The sequence below is a fragment of the Hemibagrus wyckioides genome, linkage group LG08 (genome assembly GCF_019097595.1).
Source record: "Hemibagrus wyckioides isolate EC202008001 linkage group LG08, SWU_Hwy_1.0, whole genome shotgun sequence".
NCBI classification, from domain to species: domain Eukaryota; kingdom Metazoa; phylum Chordata; class Actinopteri; order Siluriformes; family Bagridae; genus Hemibagrus; species Hemibagrus wyckioides.
The window spans coordinates 13,062,555-13,080,920 of record NC_080717.1 but is presented as its reverse complement, the minus strand read 5'-3'; the positions used below and the strand labels follow the sequence as shown (position 1 = coordinate 13,080,920).

At 41.1% G+C, this 18,366-nt stretch overlaps 1 protein-coding gene across 6 annotated transcripts in view; it reads right to left on the bottom strand.

Moving 5' to 3' along the window:
* diaph2 (diaphanous-related formin 2) overlaps positions 1-13,059 on the bottom strand; it is a 285,969-nt gene extending 272,910 nt beyond the window's left edge. For 5 of the 6 annotated variants that reach the window (XM_058396725.1, XM_058396727.1, XM_058396728.1 and 2 more), the window contains exons 1-2: positions 12,918-13,047; positions 11,399-11,698 (exon numbers count right to left, since the gene is read on the bottom strand). In XM_058396725.1, the coding sequence (XP_058252708.1) occupies positions 11,399-11,485 (87 nt within the window). In that variant the 5' untranslated portion in view covers positions 11,486-11,698; positions 12,918-13,047. Of the gene's footprint in view, positions 1-11,398; positions 11,699-12,917 lie in introns of all 6 variants that reach the window. The other variant, XM_058396724.1, reaches the window with a different exon arrangement.
* Between the last annotated feature and the right edge of the window lie 5,307 nt (positions 13,060-18,366).

Sequence of the window (18,366 nt, the reverse complement as noted above, 5' to 3'; positions counted from 1 at the left end):
TGGGTGGATATGTGACCTGAACACATGTCACACAGTTCCCCTCAATGTGCTGAGCGTTTTGATGCATCACACGTGTATGTTGTGGTACTATTGCAATTTTGCTAATTTTGGGGTTAGCAATAGCATTAACAGTATTAGCAGTAACATTAGCATTAACGTTAGCATTAGCAGTAACGTTAGCATTAGCAGTAACGTTAGCATTAGCAGTAACGTTAGCATTAGCATGAACGTTAGCATTTGCAGTGACATTAGCATTAGCATGAACTTTAGCACTAGCGTTAACGTTAGCATTAGCATGAACGTTAACATTAGCATTAGCATTAGCAGTAACATTAGCATTAACGTTAGCTTTAGCGGAATTCCAGTATTCCCAGTACGGAAGCTCAAAGTGGCCTTTTTCCAGATAGAATCCCATTCAAAATTTTGGAGGTTTATAATTTGGCAGGCTTTCAAGATATCGACACCAAATATCGCCAGCTCCTTCACATTCTTGGGCCAGATGAAGCTGTAAATTTTGCAACCGATCAGAATTTTGGTTTTCCCGTTGAGCCCCCCCCAATATTATCAAAATCACAAAACTACTGCAACATATACATGTGACATATCAAAACACTCAGCACAATGAGGGGAGCTTTGTGACGTGTGTCCAGGTGACGTCACGTGATGACTACTTGCTTTGACAAGCCAACATCAAAGTTTGTCACAACAAACTTTAAAAATCTAGTTAATAAACTATTATTTTGTTAGGATTTTTTAAAACCAATTTCTTCTGTGCATTCGTTCAGAAATGCACACACTTTAATTAAAATATAAATGGGGAGCTGTACCTGGCATGGCATGATATGGACAATATTGAGGGAGCTCTAAGTATCAATCTATTTTGGCACAAAACCTTCAAACAGCTGGAGATGTGAAAAGATCTGAAACCTTTTACCTTCCAGCATGATAATGAACCAAAAAAAATCCCAAATCAACAAAGAAATGTCTTTTGAAGATCAATGTTTTTAAATACCCTAGTTAGACCTTAAGTCTAAATCGTATATACAGCTTGAAGTGTGCACTGAACAGAAGATTTCTTTTGAAGAAGAAAATTAACAAATTTTGCCATATGTGAAATGTTGGTATTCTTAAAGGAGCAGTACTACAAGGAAAATGGCTTCATTAAACATACTAGTCAAGGGATGTGTGCAACCTGATAATGGATTTTCCCTAAAATGTTTCTATATGTTTTTAACGTAAATTATGTTAGCTGCTAGTTCACATTAAAGGTGTTTTTATATAAACTGTATGCTTTTGTCACAAGTCACTCTGAACACTAGCAAAGCACTAGCTGTGTGTATTTAATGAACTATTATTTAAATGTCCAATGCAGTTGCTCAACCTATATTATACAAATATGCCTCTTTGTCAGTTTGTCTTAATCTTGCCAGAAAAGGGACAAAACAAATGTCCACATCTGGGCTGTCACTGTGTTATTGCTGATTTCCTCCACTGCTTAAAACTGTTTCACAAGAGCCAGAGTGCAAGACCCCAAATATGAGCAAATTTCAACAACAGGGAACATTGCTTGCCCTGAAACAGTAAACATACCAATGAGCTCACTACTAAGGAAGTGAGAAAAAATGCCTAAATGACATCAGCACTCTCAGTGAAGCAGCACAAGAGAGGATGAAGCATAGAATCCTCACTGAGACTTTGTTTAACTCAAGACTATTTCCACAAATGTTAAATAAGCATCTCTTTAAAAAACTTTCTCTACCACTGTATCAGGAATTTTTTTTATCTACACATTTTATGTAGCAGCAGGATTTTAACTGATTTCTATTAGCCTTACATTGTGTAGAATCTGCCATACAAATCCCTATGTATCCACTTACTACTGCACAATAAAATAAAAAACAAATCTCCACCCAAAAGACGACTATATTTAAATTCCTTAAAATAATGAGGCCTAAACAATTCTGACCAAAAGTTTATATACACCTAGGCTAAGACATTAAAATTCCACAGATTGCATGTTCCATTAATTTGCTGCATTAAATCATCGTTATATTTTTATTCTCTTAACAGAATTTTTAAAATAATACAGAATAGGCAATTGTTCCAAGATGGCGCCGGTGATGTCGGCTGCCGTCACAACTGCTCCGACCCCTTTTTCTTGTTAACTTACAGTACATTCAATCCGGCAAATGCTTCAAAATGGAGTGCATTAGGTACGATAGAGAAACTCTTGTTTCTATTGGTATACAATGTACTCACATTTCGATGCTTTTAACCCCGGATCCAAGCTGGTCGAGTGAGATCCTGAGGGAGAACAAAGGATGCAACAACAAAGGACCCGAAGCGACGGCCCCAGGTGAAACGAGCTGGTGTCAGGAACAGGCTGAGAGCCCGTGTGCATCGCACACCTCTGCCCAGCATCCTGCTCACCAATGTCCAGTCGCTGGAAAACAAGCTCAATGACCTCAGGGCCAGGGTAAAGTTCCAGAGAGACATTCGGGACTGCAATCTCCTCTGCTTCACCGAGACATGAAGCGAGAAGCGCTACAGGAGGAAACTAGAGTCACAGCTCCAACAGAGTGACTCTAGGAGCCTGTGGCAGGGGCTAAGGACAATAACGGACTATAAAGCACCAACATCCGGTATGAGGAATGTGGACGTGTCTCTAGCAGACAAGCTGAACACCTTCTATGCTCTGAGAACCCCATCCAGCTTCCCTCAATGACTACCGCCTGGTAGCCCTGACCTCAGTAGTGATGAAGTGCTTTGAGCGCTGGTCAGAGACTTCACCATCTCTTCACTACCATACACACTGGATCCACTACAGTTTGCTTACAGGCCGCAAATGATGCCATTTCTCACCTTCACACATCACTCACTCATCTGGACACTAGAAAGGGGAATTATGTTAGAATGATGTTTGTTGACTACAGTTCAGTGTTTAACACTATAATTCCCTCCACACTCACCACCAAGCTGGAGCACATGGGACTCAGCACATCTCTGTGTCAGTGGATCTCCAATTTCCTAACTGGCAAACCACAGGCAGTAAGGATGGGCAGACATGTCTCAGCCTCCCTCACCCTCAGCACTGGAGCCCCCCACGGTTGTGTTCTGAGCCACCGGCTATACTCTTTGTACACGCATGACTGTATAGCCACTACAAACTCCACCACCATCAAGTTTGCTGACGACACTGTTGTGGTCGGATTGATCTCCGACGACAATGAGATGGCCTACCTGTAGGAGATGAGGAATCTGGAGAACTGGTGCCAGAGGAACAACCTCCTCCTTAAGGTCAGCAAGACAAAGGAACTGATAGTGGACTTCAGCAAAAAGCATGATTGACGACAGCCCAGTGGAGAGAGTGGAGAGCTTCAGATACCTCTGTGTCCACATTACGCAGGACCTTTCATGGTCCTGTCACATCAACACCGTGGTGAAAAAGGCCCAGCAGCGTCTCTTCCACCTCAGACGCTTGAGAGACTTTTGGCTGCCCGCTAAAGTGCTTAGGAACTTTTACTCCTGCACCATAGAGAGAATCCTGATGGGAAGCATCACAACCTGGTTCGGGAACAGCACCATGCAGGACAGACAAGCTCTTCAGAGGATGGTGCGATCAGCTGAGCGCATCATCCGTACCGAGCTCCATGACCTGCACTCAGTCTACAACAAGCGATGCTGGACCAACGCCAGGAAGAACGTGAAGGACCTCACGTTAGACTCATAAGTTAGACTATTATCTGAATAATAAGATTGTTGTGTTTTCTGAAAGTTTTTTTTTTTTATTGCTGACGCTCTCAAGGGTTGTAAGGTATTTTTGTCACATTGTGGGAAAGCGGCGCTGCACAGACCAATAGGTGTATGACAAAGTATCGCAAGAGCGGTTCTAGAGCATATTCGAGCACACATTCTCGCGGTACTTTGGTGCGTGTGTGCGTGCAGAGAGAGAGGTCAGTCAAAAGTCCTTTCTTTTCGGTTCTAATTCCTGATTCTTCTCAGCAACACTTTGCAAACTAGTTGATGTTTCTTTGTCAGCGCACATGTTCGTGAAATTAACATGACGAGATAGACATGTGCAAGTGGATAATTGGGGGCGTTGATAAGGACACACCTACAGACTATTAGGCCTATTAAAAGTCTTTATTTGCCCCTCACAATGTAACATGCAATAACCACCCCTTAAGCACACAGAATAATGTAAGTAGATTTTTTTTGTAACCGCAGCTTTGAACAATTACGTAATCGTGGCATCTGTAATCAAAATCGCGATTAGAAAATCAATTAATTGTGCAGCCCTGGTAGGTGGTCAAAGCTATATTGCAAGTTTCACAGCAGAACTTCACACTGCCTCCATCAGCTTGCATTCAACCACAAGAACAGCATCCCCATGGTCAAGCATGTCAAAGTCATAGTCAAAGAAGCTTTATTGTCACTTTAACCGTATATAGCTGATGCAGTACACAGTGAAGTGAATCAACGTTCCTCCTGGACCAGAGGTGCTACACAGAACAAAAACAAAAGTACAGGTGATGCGGATAAACACAGAGCTTAACTATTACTACAAGGTGCATTCTTTAGAAACTAAACATACAACATAAGTGCACAAGACAGATGACAAGACAAGACAGTGCAGACAAAAACAAGACATATAACGCAGACTCTTGTGCAAAAAACAGTGTTAACAGTGGGTGCAAAGACAGATAGTAACAGTAAATATATCAGCAGAAGCAACAGAAGTAATTACGTTAAAACAGATACATTTAATTAAAGTGATCTGTATATTTAAATAATGAAAAGTGAACAGTTATAAATATTTAAAGAATTTATAAACAAGACAAATTTTGTGCGTGCGTGTGTGTGTGTGTACAACACCATGTCCAGCACAGTTCAGTTCTCTGCTGAGAACAGTTCTCAGGTGTGTGTGTTTGTGTCCAACTCAGTTCAGTTCTCTGTTGAGATACCCGATTGCTTGAGGGAAGAAGCTGTTCAACAGTCTGGTTGTGCGGGTCCGAATGCTTTGGCTTTCCGGATGGCAGAAGGGTAAAGAGTGTGTAGGAAGGGTGTGTGGGGTCATCCACAATGCTGTTTGCTTTACAGATGCAGCGTGTGGAGTAAATGTCCATAACAGATGGAAGAGAGACTCCAATGATCTTTTCAGCTGTCCTCACTATCCACTGCAGGGTCTTGTGATCCGAGACAGTGCAATTCCCAAACCAGGCAGTGATGCAGCTGCTCAGGACGCTCTTGATGGTCCCTCTGTGAAAGGTAGTCAGGATGGGAGGTGGAAGATGAGCCTTCCTCAGCCTTCGCAGAAAGTAGAGCTGCTGCTGGGCTTTCTTGGTGATGGAGCTGGTGTTGAGTGACCAGGTGAGGTCCTCTGCCAGGTGAACACCAAGAAATTTGGTGCTCTTGACGATCTCCACGTTGGACCCGTCAATGTTCAGTGGAGAGTGGTCACTCTGTGTTCTCCTGAAGTCAACAACCATCTCTTTCCTTTTCTCCATGTTCAGAAACAGGTTGTTGACTTTACACCAGCCTGTTAGAAGCTGCACCTCCTCTCTGTATGCTGACTCATCGTTCTTACTGATGAGACTCACCACGGTCATGTGATCAGTGAACTTGATGATATGATTAGAACTGTGCATTGCTGCACAGTCATGAGTCAGCAGAGTGAACAGCAGTGGACTGAGCACACAGCCCTGAGGAGCTTCAGTGCTCAGTGTAGTGGTGCTGGAGATGCTGTTCCTGAACTGGACTAACTGAGTTCCTCCAGTCAGGAAATCCAGGATCCAGTTGCAGAGTGAGGTGTTGGTGCACAGCAGGCTCAGTTTCTCAATCAGGTGCTGAGGAATGACTGTGTTGAATACTGAAGTCTATGAACAGCATTCATACATAAGTGTCTTTATTGTCCAGGTTTGTGAGGGCCAGATGAAAGGTTGTGCTGATGGCATTGTCTGTGGAGCGATTTGGAAGATATGCAAACTGCATGGGGTCTAGTGATGGTGGCGGCAGGTTCTTAATGTGCTTCATGACAAGCCTCTCGAAGCACTTCATGATGATGGGTGTGAGTGCAACAGGACGGTAGTCATTGAGACAGGACACTGGAGACTTCTTCAGCACGGGGATGATGGTGGTGAACTTTAGGCACATTGGAAGATGGAGATGTAGATGTCAGTGAAGACATCTGCTAGCTGTTCTGCACATTCCCTGAGCACTCTGCCAGGAATGTTGTCTGGTCCGGCAGCTTTCCATGGGTTAACCCGGCATTGAGTTTTCCTCACGTCAGCCGTGGTGAGACAGAGCACCTGGTCACTCAACACCAGCTCCATCACCAAGAAAGCCCAGCAGTGCCTCTACTTCCTGAGGAGGCTGAGGAAAGCCCATCTCCCTTCCCCCATCCTGAATGTGTTCTACAGAGGGACCATCGAGAGCATCCTGAGCAGCTGCATCACTGCCTGGTTTGGGAACTGCACCATCTCGGATCGCAAGACCCTTCAGCGGATAGTGAGGACAGCTGAAAAGATCATTGGAGTCTCTCTCCCCTCTATCACGGACATTTACACTGCACGCTGCATCCGCAAAGCTAAGTGCATTGTGGCTGACCCCACACACTCCTCACACACACTCCTCACACACACTCCTCACACACACTCTTCACACACACTCTTCACACACACTCTTCACACACACTCTTCACACACACTCTTCACACACACTCTTCACACACACTCTTCACACACACTCTTCACACACACTCTTCACACACACTCTTCACCCCCCTGCCATCTGGAAAGAGGAACCGGAGCATTCGGGCCCTCACAACCAGACTGTGTAACAGTTTCTTTCCTCAAGCCATCAGGCTCCTCAACACCCAGGACTGAACTGTTCTACACTCTCTCACACACAGGATTGAACTGTATATCAGCTCTCTGTCTCTCTCACACACAGATACACACACACTCTCTCTTGACTGTGTGGACATGCGCACACACAAATTATATTGTTCATTACTTATTGCACTACCTCTACCTGTCATCCGCTGCTAGTCATATTTATGTTTATTTCTATTTGCACTACCTCAAGCGCTGCTGTGTATTTTTGCACCATATTTTTGCACAATACTTTTTTACATCATTTCACTTTATCTTATTTTATTTCACTTACATTCCATTACACGTTCTTTTCTTTCTTTTTCGGTGCTAAGTGTCCTGTGTTTTTTGTGTTGTCTTTCTTGTATTTATTGTCTTTTGCACTGTCTTGTCTATGCTCTGTTTGCACCTAGCTGCACACTTTACGTGGCTAAGACAAACTCCTGTCCTAGCTCTGTGGTGTTGTTTTGTGTTGAACTTTGTTGTTGTATGTTTATGTAGAACCAGGTCCTGGAGAAACGTTGTTTCATTTCACTATGTACTGCGTCAGCTATATGTGGTTGAAATGACAATAAAGCTTCTTGAATCTTGAATCTCTGGAGGAGGGACGATCTTCCTTGCCGTCACATCATTTCGTGCCTCAAACCGAGCATAGAATTTGTTCAGCGCATCTGGAAGGGAGGCATCACTGTCACAGGCAGGTGGAGCTAGCCTGTAGTTGGTGATGGACTGGATGCCTTGCCACATGCGCCGAGTGACACCACTGCTATGGAAGTGGCCGTGGAGTCTCTGGGAGGGTGCGTGCTTTGCCTCCCTGATGGCTCGAGACAGTTTGGCCCATGCTGTTCTCAGGGCATCCTTGTCTCCAGCTCTGAAGGCAGAGTCTCTGGATTTTAGCAGTGCATGCACATTTGCGGTCATAGCTTTTGGTTGGAGCGTGTGGTGATCGTCTTGATGATGGTCACGTCATCAATGCACTTTCCAATGTAGCTGGTCACTAATGACATGTATTCCTCCAAGTCTGTGGTATCGCCGTTGGTTGCAGCCTCCCTGAACATGTTCAAGTCAGTGCACTCGAAAGAGATGGCTCCTGCTGGCCAGGTTTTAACCTGTTTCAGAACCGATTTGGTGCGTCTGACGAGGGGTCTGTATGCTGGAATCAACATAACAGAGATGTGGTCTGAGTAGCCAAGGTGGGGCGGGGCTCCGCATGGTATGCGCCGAGAATGTTTGTGTAAACAAGATCCAGCGTGTTCGCCCCTCTCGTCGCAAAGTCCACATGCTGATGAAATTTAGGGAGAGCAGACTTGAGATTTGCATGACTGAAATCTCCGGCGATAATAAACAGTCCGTCGGGGTGTGCATTCTGCAGGCTCACACAGAGCCTCCTTAGCATTAATGCTGGGTGGAATGACTGCCTGTTTGTGTTTGCCTGTACTGTATGTCTACGCGCTGAGACAGACACGCCTCCCCGCAAGTAAATATCCAATCAGTGAGCGCTAAAGTTAGGGGCGGTAACCATGCTTGCGATGCTGGTGTCAGATTTCACTCTAACCCTGGAGAGCGGTGAAGCAAGACAAATATGTGGAAGCAGCTCCGTCTTTCAAATCTGTGGTGTGGGAACATTTTGGATTTGTTGTTGACTATGATGGCGATGAAACAAAAATGCTAAACAAAAAAATGACTGTTTAAGCAGTGTTACACACAAGTTACATACTGACATGGAAATACTTCCAACATGACCACACATCTGCAGCTCCATCACCCAGAGATATCACTGTGGGGAAGAAGGTAACACAGGCATCCAAAAAGCAACAGTCCCTAGCTGATTCCTTCCAGCATTCATACACAACTGGTTCCGAGAGACACAAAAAATAATTATAACATCATAATTGCTAAAGATTTGCAGCTGTTTTCTGTGATCGGTGATGTGGGCTTTCGGCAACTAAAAGTACTCAAACCGCGTTACACACTACAGACACGGCCTTTTTTCCCGATCTCTACAAAAAAACGCGCAAAAATTTCTAAAACCAATTGGCTAAAGCGCAAAGCCTTGCTCTAATAACAGATAGTTGGACCTCGCAGGCAACAGAGTTGTCTCACCCTTACTGTTCATTACATAGCGGATTGGGGAAAAAAAGAGCGCAACTAAAACCAATTTTTTTTCTTCTTAACATACTGTTCCTGTCACCTAAGCAAAGAATAATGGTAAAAAAACTTTAATTTGCCGAGCCATCCGAACCGAACCGAAAACCATGGTTAAAAACCGCGGTATGTATTGAACCGTGGGTTAACTGTATTGTTGCATCCCTAGTAATTAGACACAAGCACAGAGTCCTTACACCACTCCGTGTTGATGTAAAACACACAAGCCACCACCGTGAGTCTTACCACACAGAGCTGCATTCCTGTCGCAGGAAATGCAGTTAGCCCGGCTAGCTGAAAGGCGGCGTCCGGAACTCTGTCACTGAGCCACGCCTCCGTGAAAACAAAGACAAAGCAGTCCCTGTACTCACGCCGTGTAGTTCGCCACAGAGTCGAATGTAGTCCAGGTTATTGTCCAGGGAGCAGACATTTGATGCAGTATGGAGGGGAGTGCCAGCCAGCTAGGGTTTGTTTTTAGCCTAGGACACCCGCCCTATTTCTGTGCTTCCGCTTCCTCGCACACCGCTTCTGTCGACTCCTCTCGTGACCACCGGCATCAGGCGACACCGAGGGCTCGGGGCCTGGTCTCCGCAGCAAACTGAGATTGCGACGCTTTTTCCATAGTCGTCATGCACGTTGGCTGGTGCATGATTCCCACATCCCAGTAGTGTCTGGCGGTCGTACACATGAACACCGCTGTATCTCATGTCCATATGCTGTGAAAGTTGGGCTATAATGGGACAATAGCACCATTTTTGGTCCGGAGTGGCCACTGTGTGCTACTGCCACACCGCCATCCTGGACGAAAAGTATGGTGGTATGTGGTATGTATGGAAAAATATGGTGGTTTATATGTTACTAAGTATGGTAAGTATGATGGTGGTGCTTTGTGGGTGTATTTCAGCAAATGGGCCATACGACCTTGGAAAAGTAAATGGCATCATGAAAAAATATTAAGATTCTGGAGCAAATGCAGATGCAGTGGAACTTCCAACAAGATAACAATCCAAAACACAGAGCACAAGTGAACAAGAAATGGTTGGCAGAGAACAATATGTTTTGAGTGACCAAGCCAGAGTCCAGACCTGAATCCAAATGAGAATTTGTGAAATTTGAGAAATTAGAGAACCGAAGACAAGAGTTATTGCAAGGAAGCCTTCCAACCTCAAGAACCTGGAGATCTATGCATAAGAGTGGTAGTGGTCCAAAATCCCAGTGAAAATGTGCAAACAACTTAAAATCCATTTGACAGCTTTGATGAAAAATAAAGGCTGTGCCATTAATTATCGAGAAAGAGTATGAATAATTGTGGAAAATTGTGGACATGCAATGTTTTGTTAAAATTTAAACTTTTTATATAAAAAAAAAAAAAAAAAAAAAAAAAAGAATCTCTAGAATATCTCTACACTTCAATGGAAGTCTTCCATTCATTTGTCACCTTTTTGCGTCATTTCCAACCAGAAGATGCCTATTCATCAAATAAAAATAATTTGTCCTGGGTATAAATAATTTTGTGATCTATGTATAATTGTTTACATTGTGACGTGTGTAAATGTTCATGAAGAATATTAGCCTTTTTATTCTCAGTCTCTCTCAATCTATCTATCTACCTACACAGATATATAAATATATACACTACCAGTCAAAAGTTTGGACACACCTTTTAATTCAATGTTTTTTGTTTAGGGATTTATTTTCTACATTCTTGAAATTAGAAACAATACTGAAGATTTCAAAACTATGAAATAACACACATGGACTTAAGTAATCCATATGTAATGACAAAAAACAACAGTCAGTTGTTATTTTAAGACACAAAGGTCAGGTGTTCTGGAATAGTTCTTGCAAGAACAGTATTGTCAAGTGCATTTGAAAAACCCATCAAGCACCATGATGAAACTGGCTCACATGAAGACCATCCCAGTAAAGCAAGACCAAAATTTACCTCTGCTGCAGAGGAGAAGTTCATTTAGAGTTGCCAGCCTCAGAAATCACCAATTAACAGCACCTCAGATTAGAGCCATTATGAAAGCTTTACAGAGCATAAGTAGCAGACATATCTCAATATCAGCTGTTCAAAGGACATTGTTGTGTATTTTGGCTGCCTATTGTTTTACAATGTAGAAAGAAATAAACATCAGGGAAGACCATGGAATTAGAAGGTGTGTCCAAACTTTTGACTGGCAGTGTGTATATAATTATATATTACACACACATACACACATACATACACACACAAATGATATATATACACAAATATCAGTACTATAAATTATAAATCTAGATGAGCAGCACAGAAGCTAACCAACTGCTTAACTTCCAACTGTTGCATTATAACACATTTCTAAGACAAAACACTACAAAAAATGACATGTACATACCAGCTTTTTGTTCTTGCCATCATCCTCATTTGATTTCTTTTTAGACTGCTTGTTGGGGTCCTCCACACCACTCGCTTGCTGATCCATTTTTGAGGAGAAGTGTTTTTAAATTTAATTGAATTCAAATGTTATGGTGTCCTGTACTACTTAAGAAATCCTCAGTTTTGTGGACTTTAGAAGAAAATTAAGTTCTTCAACATCCATTCCATAGAACAGGTGGAGTGGACCAAATAATTATTCCACGTTATTAACAGATGCAGCCTTGACCAGTTCAGTACTACAAATTCAGTTTTGGGAAATCTGTGAAGAGAACAAAATCTGTGATTTTGTTATAGTAGGTACATCCGAATATTTTCCTAAAATACTTTCAGAACAAACAGACAACTAAGCTGTAGTCTCATGTTGATGAAGATTCATGTTGACCATTTAAACATGTTGAACAACTTGAAACAGCTTGAAATTCAAAATGCACATAAGGGTTACAGTATGCCCATGTGTGGTTAGGTTATTAAAATGATCATTCTCTCTACTGTACTGTACAGACTCACTAAGAGTTTTATTAGGAATACTGTGCTAATACTGGGAACTGCCTCCCTTTGTTCTCAAAACAGCCTCAATTCTTCATGGTTATCTGAGTTAGGGTTTACTCATAATGGTGCAATAAAAAACATCAACTGAGTGGCTGTTCTGTGGATGGAAACACCTTGTTGAAGAGAAAAGTCAAGAGCTAGCAGTTCAAACTGAATGCCATTCACGGGATGTTTTTTCTTTGTTTTACCACTCTTGAATGAGTAAACCCTAAAGATGGTTGTGCATGAAAATCCCCAAAAAGCAGCATTTATGAACCTGTCCAGTGGCCTTTCCAGCACCAACAACCATGCCACAGCTAAAATGACCGAGATCAAATTCTACCCCACTCTGATGATTGCTGTTAACACTACCCGAAGCTGCTGGATCGTATCTGTATGATTTTATGCTTTGCACTGCTGCAACACAGTTGTCTGATTGACAGATGCACGGGTGTTCCTAATAAAGTGCTCGGTGAGTGTACACAAGTGATTTACCGTAATCAGCAATAAAATTCGTGTACGAATAAAACGTAAACAATAAAATTCGTGAATTTAACCATGTGGTTCCTGTAAAACACAAAGCAGTTTTACAGAAAGTTAAATTGTATTAAAAGATAACTGTTACGAATCCGATTCAACACGAGATGGGTTAGTACATTTTTTTAGTCAAACAGTTCATAGTAAATTTGTCGGTTGGTTAAAGAGTTCGTAAGTTGGAATTGTTTTCTTTCTTTTTTTTCTCCTTAATGAAACCGAATTCGCTTTATATGAGAATTCCAAGAGTCGTTCCGACTGGTCATATTGAACACATGAAAATGTTGTCCGCCCATACACCACCAAATGTCAATATCTAATCAGAAGCATTTAAACAGTATTAGGAGCCACACGTAATACAACAAATAAACTAAAACAAAATATTAACAACTCAAAAAATCTCCTCCAAATCTTACCATAATAGTCAAACAAGGCCCACAATTGTTCCGCCTGCTGAGGTTTCTGATTCGCCCGGTGACTCGCAGTCTTCCGACAGAACGGAAGTAGATGTTTTCAATAGGCTCTTTCCCAAGAAAAAACGGAAGTCTACAGAAAAGGGTACAATCAATGACTCTTAAGCTTGGAGAAATTATATCACAGTTAGCTGTCGACTTTATTCTTAAAGAACACGGACCATGTCACACCAACTATAAACACAACAAATGAATTTTCTATTGCTTCTAGATTTAACTAAAAAACACTGAAACCCCGCATTGAAAGTATACCTCATAAAATATGGCAAAATATTTAGGAATTTGTTTGTCAGACGACAATATTTTTTTAAATCCCCACTAGTAAACAATCTATATTTAAGTATATTAAATTGTTGCCTAGAGGAGATCTGTCTATATTAGGGACAGTCTGTCAAAGGCAGATGGTATATCTAGATACACTAGATATCTAGATAGTATTCTTTAGAACAACAGCAATGTCACAGTTAAACATACATACATTTCCTACATACATAGATTAGATTTATATAAATTTTTGTGATTATATACACAGTACTGCAAAAGTGTTAGGCAGGTGTAACCACTTGAGCATCCACTGCCCCATGTTGAGATGTAGTGGTCGGCCAAGGAAACTTAAGCATCATGCTTACTTCCCTTCCACATCGGAAGATGTCCAGCAGTGCCATCAGCAAAGAACTGGCGAAAACCAGTGGGACCCAGGTATACCCATCTACTGTCCAGAGAAGTCTGGCCAGAAGTGGTCATCATTATGAAAATGTCATACTACCAACATAGAAACAAGAGACTCAACTGTGCAGAAAAATTTAAACTGGAGTGCTGAAAAATTATAGCAGGTGCTCTGGACTGATGAGTCAAAATTTGAAATATTGGCTGTAGCAGGAGGCAGGTTGTTTGCTGACAGGCTGGAAAGCAGTACAATAATGAGCAGGCTGCATTTCAGCAAACAGAGTTGGAGATTTATTTGGTATTAATGGTGTGCTCAATGCTGAGAAATTCAGTCAGATACTTATCCATCATGCAGTACCATCAGGGAGAAGTCTTATTAGCCCCATATTTATTCTGCAGCAGGACAACGACCCCAAACATACTGCCAAAGTCATTAAGAACTATCTTCAGTTTAAAGAAGATCCTGGAAGTGATGGTTTGACCACCTCAGAGCCCTGACCTCAGCATCATCAAATCTTTCTGGGATTACATGATGTGACAAGGATTTGAGGCAGCTCACATCCACAGAAGGCCTGTGGTTAGTTCTCCAAGAAGTTTGGAACAACCTTGGGCAAGTACCTTCAAAAACTGTGTGAAAGTGTACCTAGAAGAATTGATGCTGTTTTGCAAGCAAAGGGTTTTCACACCACATATCGATTTGATTTGGATTTCTCTTGTTCCTTTGCTTTCCATTTTGTTAATTGATAGAAATAGACTATTAACAAAATAAACTATTAACATTTAGTAACATTTACTGCCAAGGGCTTCATTTATCTTCTTTAAAACCATTGTAGATTTACAGTGTTGAACTGACAATTTTATTTTTAAGCCATGTCTTGTTATTCGGGTTAATTTATCATCAGCAGGGTGTTCTTTATAAAGTATCGGTTATAAGATTAATATGAAAGTCAGTGAGTGTGATTTTCAAATCACTTTCCTGATCAACTAATTATTTTTAAATTCACATGATTTTTCACTGCTTTTCCTTTTCTTAAGGTATTTTTTTTTCTTTAAACATGCTTTTACTTTCTAACCGTTTTAATGGGCCATTCATTCATCATATGGTGTTATATTTATACTCTTTCACCCATCATACATAATATTTGCCCTACTCAAACAGTATTTAAGTGACTTTTGTTCCCCTGAGCTTCCTACGATTTGAATGTTTAGCTCAGAGATGCCCAAACTAGGGTCCGCGAGAATAGAGGGGGGGTTATGCCTTTGACACAGATAATTTCTAATTTAACATAACATTTTTGTTTGTTTTATTGTTGAGCTACAAAAGAATAAAATGAAATTAAATGTAAATGAATCTGATTTTTTTATGTACATGCGCAATTCAATGTGCAGCGCTGCGTGCTTTGCGACACTGCATCAATCAACGACAACGAATTAACACACGCAATAATTGAGAAATCAAGGCAGTGGCACACAGACAAGAGAAATTTTAAAAAAGTTTGGCAAGATGAGTTTTTAGTCACTGAAGTCAAATCCAAGGCAGTATGACTAGTTTGCAAACAGTCTGTTGCTGTTTTAAAAGAGTACAATATCCGTTGTCATTATGAAACAATGTTTCAGCAAACAATTCTGCAGCTTTCTCAAAGTACAACAGCGAGGCGTGAAAACAGAAGGCTAAAGGAAGGCCAAAGAAGGCCAAACTTCAATCCGAGCAAATTAAGTGCCCACTGATAAGAAATGGCTCTCTGACCTGGCTTTCCTTGTGGATGTCACAGAGCTGCTCAATGTTTTGAATGTTCAGCTCCAGGGAAAGGACCAGATTATCACCTTTTTGATGATCAACTTTTTGATTATGTCAGAGCCTTCAAACAAAAATTACTGCTGCTCAGAAGACATCTCTCAGCAGGTAACAGTAACATTCAGTTATAATATTTAGGATATTTTATGTGAAGTTATAATTATTATTAATTATATTTAGAATTATATGTGGAGTTTGATAAAAGCTGATAAAATTTGCTTTAAAGTTTCTTAAATTGTCATGAATTAATAATTTCCATCTTTTGGGAGTTATTTATTCTATTTTCCTCCCTCTGTTTTTACATGCTTGCTTTAGTCTTGTTTCACTCCCTGTTTCACTCCCAGTCTCACACTGTTCTTTCTCTGTTTCTCACCCCACATGCAGGGAATTTAGCCCATTTTCCCTGTCTTGAAGAGGTAGGCATTGTGAAAGAGAAGTTCCATGAGTATGATGCTGTTCTCAGCAACCTTATCCAGAAGTTTGACAGTCGCTTTGAGGACTTTAGACACATTACTACTGACTTTGAGTTGTTTGCTCAACCCAGCTAGGCCACACACTATTGATGGTTAAAAATGTGGACTTGAAAAGGGCAGTGGCTCGTGAAGATGCAGGCAAACCTGAAGCTCATGCCAAAGTAAAAAAATCTGGTACTAATCTCAGGTGTTATATAAATCATTATATTTTCATTTTTTTCTATTATTTAATATTTTATTTCTGTGTAAGGGAGAATTGCAAAGTAAGAATTTCATTGTATGGTCTAAATAATTGTGTTTTCACTGTGCACATGACAATAAATCTCTTGAATCTAGAATCTTAAATGATGGTGACTTCCATGCCGGGAATTCGGCAGATTTGAAATTTATTTTTAATTTGTATAAAGAGTTTAAATACACAAATAGGTTGGTGTTTAGAAACACAGTGAATAGTGGAAAAGGTGAAAGAAACTAATTCATGATATTTTGAGGATAAGGGGGTGAGGGCTTATGTTGGTAAGGTGGTGAGGGAACCATGCAGTTTTACGCATGAGTCTGGCTTCAGGGCCAGTAGCCCAGTGGTTTTGTTAGAATTGATCAGGACAGGGGAAAACCCTAGACAATCTTTCTTTATAGTAATGCAATCGGTAGGTATTAACCCATAAAGGAAATGCCTCTCACCTGTTTGGCCTGCCACTTGAACCTCTGTGGTAGGAACATCTTTGACTTCTTGGTGGATGCAGGAATATGAGAGGATCCCATCTATCCAAATGGCCTGAGGAATCACTGCAGGGATGCTGAACTGCTGGATGTCTGGGTGGTGCTCTGAAAACAACATTTGGCTTGATTTATAATTGGAGCAGTTTTGAGGGCTGGCCCCTTTACACTCAGGAAGGTGCTGCTCTCATTTCTTACAGCAAAGCACATAGTATCAGAACAGGCAGGAGCCATGGCTAGCTGCATTTATTACCCAATGTTCACAATATAGAGTGTGTGCCTAATCTAAATAAAAATGTAGAAACACTCAAAAAATTGTTTTAGTAACCTGATTAACATAAAACTAAATCATAGCGAATGAACAGCCAGCATCTTTGATCGACTGTAAATATAAGATCTCTTGCTCTCTAAGCACTTATTGTTAATGAAATTATTACTGATCTGAGTTTAATGTATTATGTGTTACAGTAACATGGATTAAACCAAACAAATATGTAGCATTTAAATAAAGTTTGTCTGCCGTGGTATTATTATATACATCAGCAAGGGGAGGAGGTGTCACAGTTATTTATGATAAGTTAGGCACCACGTAAAAAAATCTAGAAATAAATTCAACATATCTGAAGTTTTTTACACTAACTTAACATATGTAGCCTCAAAGGATAAGTCTACTGAGTTGATTCCATTTATTGCTATTTACAGATCCCCAGGGCTATACCCTTTATTATTTTGTGAATTTGCAGATTTTGTTTCAAACTTAATTGTCGGAGAATTTAATATTCCTTTTGATAAGTCAGAAGAAAAGCTCAAACCATTATTTTGCTTCATTTAAAATGTGTCTTAGACATGATACATGTACTCTGCCATGTTAAATCCTACATTTACTGCAGAGAGGTTTGTCAATAATCTAATAGAATTATCATCCATGTTTGGATCCCCATCTGACCCTACAGAACTTGAACTTAAACTAGTGGTTATCAAGCCCCTGATTAAAAAACATGACCTTGACCCCTGTTGTATTATTGTAATGCCTGTCTGTCTGGATGTTCCAGTAGGTGCATAAGCAAGTGTAACGGGTTCTAAGTGAACGTTAAATGTTATTCTTTTTCACAAAAATCCATAATATTGTAATATGGTGTATTTATTTATTTATTTATTTATTTATTTATTTTCCACCAATTTGTAACTTTTATTTTGAATGGGGATTTTGGCGTGGTTGCGCCTGCCTTTTGATGTTGCATGAGCCTCCTGCCAGTTCACGCTGCGCACGCCGGTGAGAGGTGTTGGTGAAGTTGCTGAATGCTCGCCAGATACACTATATTGCCAAAAGTATTCGCTCACCTGCCTTGACTCGCATATGAACTTAAGTGACATCCCATTCCTAATCCATAGGGTTCAATATGACATCGGTCCACCCTTTGCAGCTATAACAGCTTCAACTCTTCTGGGAAGGCTGTCCACAAGGTTTAGGAGTGTGTTTATGGGAATTTTTGACCATTCTTCCAGAAGCGCATTTGTGAGGTCACACACTGATGTTGGACGAGAAGGCCTGGCTCTCAGTCTCCGCTCTAATTCATCCCAAAGGTGTTCTATCGGGTTGAGGTGCAGGCCAGTCAAGTTCATCCACACCAGACTCTGTCATCCATGTCTTTATGGACCTTGCTTTGTGCACTGGTGCACAGTCATGTTGGAAGAGGAAGGGGCCAGCTCCAAACTGTTCCCACAAAGTTGGGAGCATGGA